General features: G+C 35.2%; 1 protein-coding gene across 3 annotated transcripts in view; it reads left to right on the plus strand.

Annotated features, from left to right (window-relative positions):
- The window catches only part of LOC138199737 (rho guanine nucleotide exchange factor TIAM2-like), an 84,753-nt gene extending 76,700 nt beyond the window's left edge, over positions 1–8,053 (plus strand). For 2 of the 3 annotated variants that reach the window (XM_069151894.1, XM_069151895.1), the window contains exons 26-27: positions 5,428–5,570; positions 5,895–8,053. In XM_069151894.1, the coding sequence (XP_069007995.1) occupies positions 5,428–5,570; positions 5,895–6,586 (835 nt within the window). In that variant the 3' untranslated portion in view covers positions 6,587–8,053. The remainder of the gene's footprint in view (positions 1–5,427; positions 5,571–5,894) is intronic. The other variant, XM_069151896.1, reaches the window with a different exon arrangement.
- The last annotated feature ends 1,468 nt before the right edge of the window (positions 8,054–9,521 follow it).

Here is a 9,521-nt window from a genome sequence, read left to right on the forward strand (position 1 = left end):
TATGACTTTTTTATCATATTTTAGACGACATGCTATAGTATGACTTTTTTTATCATATTTTGGAAGACATGCTATAGTATGACTTTTTTTTATCATATTTTGGAAGACATGCTATAGTATGACTTTTTTTTATCATATTTTAGACGACATGCTATAGTATGACTTTTTTATCATATTATAGACGACATGCTATAGTATGACTTTTTTTTATCATATTTTGGACGACATGCTATAGTATGACTTTTTTTTAATCATATTTTGGACGACATGCTATAGTATGACTTTTTTTTATCATATTTTGGACGACATGCTATAGTATGACTTTTTTATCATATTTTATACGACATGCTATAGTATGACTTTTTTTTATCATATTTTGGAAGACATGCTATAGTATGACTTTTTTTTATCATATTTTAGACGACATGCTATAGTATGACTTTTTTATCATATTATAGACGACATGCTATAGTATGACTTTTTTTTATCATATTTTGGACGACATGCTATAGTATGACTTTTTTATCATATTTTATACGACATGCTATAGTATGACTTTTTTTATCATATTTTGGAAGACATGCTATAGTATGACTTTTTTTTATCATATTTTAGACATGCTATAGTATGACTTTTTTTTATCATATTTTAGAAGACATGCTATAGTGTGACTTTTTTATCATATTTTAGACGACATGCTATAGTATGACTTTTTTATCATATTATAGACGACATGCTATAGTATGACTTTTTTTTATCATATTTTGGACGACATGCTATAGTATGACTTTTTTATCATATTTTATACGACATGCTATAGTATGACTTTTTTTATCATATTTTGGAAGACATGCTATAGTATGACTTTTTTTTATCATATTTTAGACATGCTATAGTATGACTTTTTTTTATCATATTTTAGAAGACATGCTATAGTGTGACTTTTTTATCATATTTTAGACGACATGCTATAGTGTGACTTTTTTATCATATTTTATACGACATGCTATAGTATGACTTTTTTTTATCATATTTTGGAAGACATGCTATAGTATGACTTTTTTTTATCATATTTTAGAAGACATGCTATAGTATGACTTTTTTATCATATTATAGACGACATGCTATAGTATGACTTTTTTTATCATATTTTGGACGACATGCTATAGTATGACTTTTTTTTAATCATATTTTGGACGACATGCTATAGTATGACTTTTTTTTATCATATTTTGGACGACATGCTATAGTATGACTTTTTTATCATATTTTATACGACATGCTATAGTATGACTTTTTTTAATCATATTTTGGAAGACATGCTATAGTATGACTTTTTTATCATATTTTAGACGACATGCTATAGTATGACTTTTTTTAATCATATTTTGGAAGACATGCTATAGTATGACTTTTTTTTATCATATTTTGGACGACATGCTATAGTATGACTTTTTTATCATATTTTATACGACATGCTATAGTATGACTTTTTTATCATATTTTGGACGACATGCTATAGTATGACTTTTTTTTATCATATTTTAGACGACATGCTATAGTATGACTTTTTTTTATCATATTTTAGACGACATGCTATAGTATGACTTTTTTATCATATTTTAGACGACATGCTATAGTATGACTTTTTTATCATATTTTAGACGACATGCTATAGTATGACTTTTTTTTTAATCATATTTTGGACGACATGCTATAGTATGACTTTTTTATCATATTTTAGCCGACATGCTATAGTATGACTTTTTTTTATCACATTTTGGAAGACATGCTATAGTATGACTTTTTTTTATCATATTTTGGAAGACATGCTATAGTATGACTTTTTTATCATATTTTAGATGACATGCTATAGTATGACTTTTTTTATCATATTTTGGAAGACATGCTATAGTATGACTTTTTTTATCATATTTTTGAAGACATGCTATAGTATGACTTTTTTTATCATATTTTAGACGACATGCTACAGTATGACTTTTTTATCATATTATAGACGACATGCTATAGTGTGACTTTTTTTATCATATTTTAGACGACATGCTATAGTGTGACTTTTTTATCATATTTTAGACTACATGCTATAGTGTGACTTTTTAATCATATTTTAGACGACATGCTGCAGTTTGACTTTTTTTTATCATATTTTTGAAGACATGCTATAGTATGATTTTTTTTTATCATATTTTAGACGACATGCTATAGTATGACTTTTTTATCATATTTTAGACGACATGCTATAGTATGACTTTTTTATCATATTTTAGACGACATGCTATAGTATGACTTTTTTTTTTTTATCATATTTTAGATGACATGCTATAGTATGACTTTTTTATCATATTTTAGACGACATGCTATAGTGTGACTTTTTTTATCATATTTTAGACGACATGCTATAGTATGACTTTTTTTTTTATCATATTTTAGATGACATGCTATAGTATGACTTTTTTATCATATTTTAGACGACATGCTATAGTATGACTTTTTTTTTTTTATCATATTTTAGATGACATGCTATAGTATGACTTTTTTATCATATTTTAGACGACATGCTATAGTGTGACTTTTTTTATCATATTTTAGACGACATGCTATAGTATGACTTTTTTTTTAATCATATTTTAGATGACATGCTATAGTATGACTTTTTTATCATATTTTAGACGACATGCTATAGTATGACTTTTTTTTTTATCATATTTTAGAAGACATGTTATAGTATGACTTTTTTTTTATCATATTTTAGACGACATGCTATAGTATGACTTTTTTATCATATTTTAGACGACATGCTATAGTATGACTTTTTTATCATATTTTAGAAGACATGCTATAGTATGACTTTTTTTATCATATTTTAGAAGACATGCTATAGTATGACTTTTTTTTTATCATATTTTAGACGACATGCTATAGTATGACTTTTTTATCATATTTTAGACGACATGCTATAGTATGACTTTTTTATCATATTTTAGAAGACATGCTATAGTGTGACTTTTTTATCATATTTTAGACGACATGCTATAGTATGACTTTTTTATCATATTTTAGACGACATGCTATAGTATGACTTTTTTATCATGTTTTAGAAGACATGCTATAGTATGACTTTTTTATCATATTTTAGAAGACATGCTATAGTATGACTTTTTTATCATATTTTAGACGACATGCTATAGTATGACTTTTTTATCATGTTTTAGAAGACATGCTATAGTATGACTTTTTTATCATGTTTTAGAAGACATGCTATAGTATGACTTTTTTATCATATTTTAGACGACATGCTATAGTGTGACTTTTTTATCATATTTTAGACGACATGCTATAGTATGACTTTTTTATCATATTTTAGACGACATGCTATAGTATGACTTTTTTTTTTATCATATTTTAGAAGACATGTTATAGTATGACTTTTTTTTTTATCATATTTTAGAAGACATGTTATAGTATGACTTTTTTTTTATCATATTTTAGACGACATGCTATAGTATGACTTTTTTATCATATTTTAGACGACATGCTATAGTATGACTTTTTTATCATATTTTAGAAGACATGCTATAGTGTGACTTTTTTATCATATTTTAGAAGACATGCTATAGTATGACTTTTTTGTCATATTTTAGAAGACATGCTATAGTGTGACTTTTTTATCATATTTTAGACGACATGCTATAGTATGACTTTTTTATCATATTTTAGACGACATGCTATAGTATGACTTTTTTATCATGTTTTAGAAGACATGCTATAGTATGACTTTTTTATCATATTTTAGAAGACATGCTATAGTATGACTTTTTTATCATATTTTAGACGACATGCTATAGTATGACTTTTTTATCATGTTTTAGAAGACATGCTATAGTATGACTTTTTTATCATATTTTAGAAGACATGCTATAGTATGACTTTTTTATCATATTTTAGACGACATGCTATAGTATGACTTTTTTATCATATTTTAGACGACATGCTATAGTATGACTTTTTTATCATGTTTTAGAAGACATGCTATAGTATGACTTTTTTTTTTTATCATATTTTAGAAGACATGTTATAGTATGACTTTTTTTTTATCATATTTTAGACGACATGCTATAGTATGACTTTTTTATCATATTTTAGACGACATGCTATAGTATGACTTTTTTTATCATATTTTAGAAGACATGCTATAGTATGACTTTTTTATCATATTTTAGACGACATGCTATAGTATGACTTTTTTTTTTATCATATTTTAGAAGACATGTTATAGTATGACTTTTTTTTTTATCATATTTTAGACGACATGCTATAGTATGACTTTTTTATCATATTTTAGACGACATGCTATAGTATGACTTTTTTATCATGTTTTAGAAGACATGCTATAGTATGACTTTTTTTTTTTATCATATTTTAGAAGACATGTTATAGTATGACTTTTTTTTTATCATATTTTAGACTACATGCTATAGTGTGACTTTTTTATCATATTTTAGACGACATGCTATAGTATGACTTTTTTATCATATTTTAGACTACATGCTATAGTGTGACTTTTTTATCATATTTTAGACGACATGCTATAGTATGACTTTTTTATCATGTTTTAGACGACATGCTATAGTATGACTTTTTTATCATATTTTAGACGACATGCTATAGTATGACTTTTTTATCATGTTTTAGAAGACATGCTATAGTATGACTTTTTTATCATGTTTTAGAAGACATGCTATAGTATGACTTTTTTATCATATTTTAGACTACATGCTATAGTGTGACTTTTTTATCATATTTTAGACGACATGCTATAGTATGACTTTTTTATCATATTTTAGACGACATGCTATAGTGTGACTTTTTAATCATATTTTAGACGACATGCTATAGTGTGACTTTTTAATCATATTTTAGACGACATGCTGCAGTTTGACTTTTTTTTTTAATCATATTTTGGACGACATGCTATCATATGACTGCTTGTAGTTTTAATTCCACTTGTTTTTACATATTGATTCATGTACAGATTAAAAGGATTAATAATGTTAGTGATATTTATATTTTAAATCAATACAATCATACATCTACATTGTAAAATTATCTTTTTTTCGTACCGGGGACCCCAAATACAAAAATTTGGCTTTTGCCTTGGATTATTGTCCAATGGTCTCTGCTGTTCTAGCTTTTAACAATACAAAGTGTCTACAAAGTGTGTGAGTGAAGCCTGTGACCAAATTGGTAATTCTCATTACACACTGTGAAATTGGGATCCGTCCTAATGAATCAAATCAACCATTTCGCTGGGGACACAATGGAGCGGCCTCTTTCTCTATATTTAGTTTCTAAAATCAGGTGTAACATACTCATGTTAATGTGGTCCCTCTGATGTGATCTCCACAGTGTGCCGGAGAGCAAAGTCAACATCATCAAGGTGGTCCGCTCCATCCTACGGGAGAACGTGAGGAGGAACGTGAGGAGCGAAGCCCCGTTGGAGAGGAGCTGTAAGGAGCGCTTGGCCCTTCTGCCCTCCTCCGCCAGGCTGGGTGAGCTGTCACAACCATTCCTACCAAACATACTTCTGGATGTTCTATTGAGGAGATATTTCCTCCAATTTAAGACCGATGAAACACTTGACGCGTGTTGAGTACCAGGCACTGCATCCTGGGAAAGTTTCCTTTTTAAAACGTGTCCCCATAGAAGTTATTCTCGCTAAGTAGAGTTCGAAGTCATCTGGCTTCCTGAATCCTGAATCTGTGTACTTTAGTGATGATCGTATCTTACTTTTTGAGGTCATAAAATGCTTATGGTGCCAGTGTTTGGCTCATAAGAGTCACGTTTCTGACATCCGTCTCTACTTTTGGTACCAGGTTCCTCCCGGGCCTCCTGGTTGTGTAAGCAGCCACTCGGAGAACTCTCCACCCAGAGTGGGAATCCCAGGCCGGGGCCCGACTCCGACGAAGGAAGCCTCAGCAGTGGAACCTGCAGTTTATCTGGGGCTCCTCCTGCCGGCACCTCCTCAGACTCACACATCCTCCTCGTCCAGCAGAACTGGTCTCATGCACATGGGTCCAACTCCCAACCCCGCTCCGCCTCTGTGAAAGAGTCGGATATCTTAAGTGATGAAGATGATGACGGCTTCAGTGAGGGGGGAACAAGGAGGGACAGCGGAGACAGCAGCTCCCCAACGAGTGCAATTGAGGCTCAGTTCCTCCAACTTAAACTGTCGGAGGACGCCGTGTCTAAATGTGCACCCGCCCCCTGCGTTCAACCGGAGGAGGGCGGGGACACTCCGGAGATCCAGCCCAAGCTGACGCGAGGACACTTCAACGCTGGTAAGAGGAAAAGCAACAGTCTCCGGAGGAGCCAGGGTGCACTGTTGAACATGAAGGAGCAGAGCAGGTCACTGGACAGCCAGACGGACGCGGCGGCGGCGTCTGGGACGGTGGACCTCAACGTGCTGCTGGAGAGAGAGTTCAGCGTCCAAAGTCTGACTTCTGTTGTGAATGAAGACTGTTTTTATGATCCAGCGGAGAGCTCTGGAAACGCTGCCTCTTCTTAGGAGAAACCCCGGTGGCCAAACGTCGGGGTGGCTGTGAAGCTCTGCCTGAACTTGGAAGTCAGTTCAGGAAGTCTCACACCCGCCTGCTAAAGGTTCGGTGTAAATGATCTGCTCTGATGGAGGCCTATTGGCTAGCAGACCTGGTTTCTCCCCCTAGAGAGGTGAAGTGAGGTGATTTCTGTCCTGATGATAATGACTGCCATGAATCTGCCAAGCAGTGATGTGCGATCTCCTCGGCTCTCTGGGAATTCACCTCGTCCCCACAGACCGTCTGAGTGACGTATCCTATTCAAGTTTCGCCCCGCGGCTCCTCCTGACTGGCAGTCTTTATTTGGTTTTTGACCTTTTTTTTAATGAAGAAATGGGGAGAATGTCCTTCTCAGTCAGTCCCAAACGTTGAAAGAAGGGCTGAAGTCCACAGAGCAGATAGAGCCACAGGCTACCGAGATGAATTAAGAGTCTCAGGCAGGCACACTGGTGGTTCGGTACAGTTTTCACATGGCTTCAGGATGAGTAAAGTATTGATTCTTATTTGGTTTCACAGAACCAAACCCTGCAGATCATGGCTTTTATGAATTGCATTTTAGTTAGAAAAGAAAAGGAGGCACTGAGAAAAAGCTGTTGAGATGCACCCAAAGAGCTGCAATGGTCTCGTCTTACTTCCTGAGAAGAGATGATGACGTTGACCCAAATATACAGGAAGGAGACCGACTTATGCAACGAAGCCTTTTTGCTGTATTTTGTGCACTAAAGTACACTGTTTGCCTATATATTTGAAATATTTTCTATCTGTACAGGTTTTAATGTTATTACTGCTGTTTTTATTTATTACTAGGTTTGATCATGTATATCTTAGCGAAGAAACCTTTTGGGTGAAGTCTTGAACTCTTGGCTACAGATTTGGTCTCCTCCTCAATAAAATACAAAAAAAAAAAAGATAACACGGTTTGATGTTTATTCACTTCATTTTAAATGTAGCCTACTGGATTTGGTTGTGTTTTGCTGAAGAATGTAATTTCCAGTGAAAACATTGGATGTATGTGTTTTTCAGATGACTGCTTAACTGCCTGGTTTGTTTTTCTGTTTATATGTATCTTGTATATATATCATCTTTTCTATCTATGAAACATGTATGTATACTCATACATACTTGACACTGTACAGTTAAGCAACAAGGCAGGAATTTGCAATAAACACAGCAGATATTTTTGTAAATGTTGTTTGCCAGAGCATAAAGTACATGTTGAAGTACTAAAAACAGGCAAACCACTGGTACATTATTTACCTTCAGTTCAACTTTACCATGCCTTCAATGCTAGCATACCAATGAATGTGAATGCTTCATTCTTATAGAATTGTTTTATAAATAAAAGTTTTATCTGTGAATGACATCAGCGCTTTAAACTTGCCCTTCAAAGTCTGCCACTCTGGTTTTGCCTCTCCTTTACTTTTTATTGACAGGTAGTGGTGCAGCGAGTCTTATCTCAGGCTCAGTCCCGGGACCAGACTTAACGGACGCTCCCCGATTAGCTGTCATAAGAAATGCAGGATTGTATATCCTGGCTTTAGAAGAAAAGGTATACCCTCAACAGAATACATAATGATCTGACAGAAGTGGGGCACAGTTACATGAAGGAAGACTGGGAAAGAGCTTTACTGCTGCTTGGATTTTCTACACGGACATCTGTGGGGAAACTTTCTGTTGGCTGATTACATTCACCGTCTCCACCAGGACTATTTGTTTTCTAATTATCTTTCATATTAAAGCCAGCAAACTGAACACATCACCAATTCATTCCCCACGTAGTCCTACTGCCGTCTGCATAGCGAGATAAGAGTCAGCGTGTTTTTGAGACAGCTGCTGACATTTTGCCAAAATCCAAACAGGAGGTGAATGGAATTAAATTGAGGTGCCCAAAGCTCACCGATGTAACATTTGCTGCCACTGTGGTCGATAAATCTGTGCAGCAGTAGCACAACGCTGTCTGTGAATAAGAGGGTCACAATCTGGCGCTTATTCCTTAAAAGTTGTGTCAAGCTGAATTTTTTTCATATATAATACAAGACTGTTTTGTTTAATACCAAGTTTTACACCGAGCCACAACAGGTATGAGGCACTCCAAGACAACCAGGCATTCAAATACATGAGCACAGGCGTGTTGTTCAGGTAACAGGAGGACAGGCGTGTTGTTCAGGTAACAGGAGGACAGGCGTGTTGTTCAGGTAACAGGAGGACAGGCGTGTTGTTCAGGTAACAGGAGGACAGGCGTGTTGTTCAGGTAACAGGAGGACAGGCGTGTTGTTCAGGTAACAGGAGGACAGGCGTGTTGTTCAGGTAACAGGAGGACAGGCGTGTTGTTCAGGTAACAGGAGGACAGGCGTGTTGTTCAGGTAACAGGAGAACAGGCGTGTTGTTCAGGTAACAGGAGGACAGGCGTGTTGTTCAGGTAACAGGAGGACAGGCGTGTTGTTCAGGTAACAGGAGAACAGGCGTGTTGTTCAGGTAACAGGAGGACAGGCGTGTTGTTCAGGTAACAGGAGGACAGGCGTGTTGTTCAGGTAACAGGAGAACAGGCGTGTTGTTCAGGTAACAGGAGGACAGGCGTGTTGTTCAGGTAACAGGAGGACAGGCGTGTTGTTCAGGTAACAGGAGAACAGGCGTGTTGTTCAGGTAACAGGAGGACAGGCGTGTTGTTCAGGTAACAGGAGGACAGGCGTGTTGTTCAGGTAACAGGAGAACAGGCGTGTTGTTCAGGTAACAGGAGAACAGGCGTGTTGTTCAGGTAACAGGAGGACAGGCGTGTTGTTCAGGTAACAGGAGGACAGGCGTGTTGTTCAGGTAACAGGAGAACAGGCGTGTTGTTCAGGTAACAGGAGGACAGGCGTGTTGTTCAGGTAACAGGAGGACAGGCGTGTTGTTCAGGTAACAGGAGGA

This window comes from Embiotoca jacksoni, unplaced genomic scaffold (assembly GCF_022577435.1).
Source record: "Embiotoca jacksoni isolate LCO1_2020_lvr unplaced genomic scaffold, fEmbJac1.0.p SCAF_18, whole genome shotgun sequence".
Classification (NCBI taxonomy): domain Eukaryota; kingdom Metazoa; phylum Chordata; class Actinopteri; family Embiotocidae; genus Embiotoca; species Embiotoca jacksoni.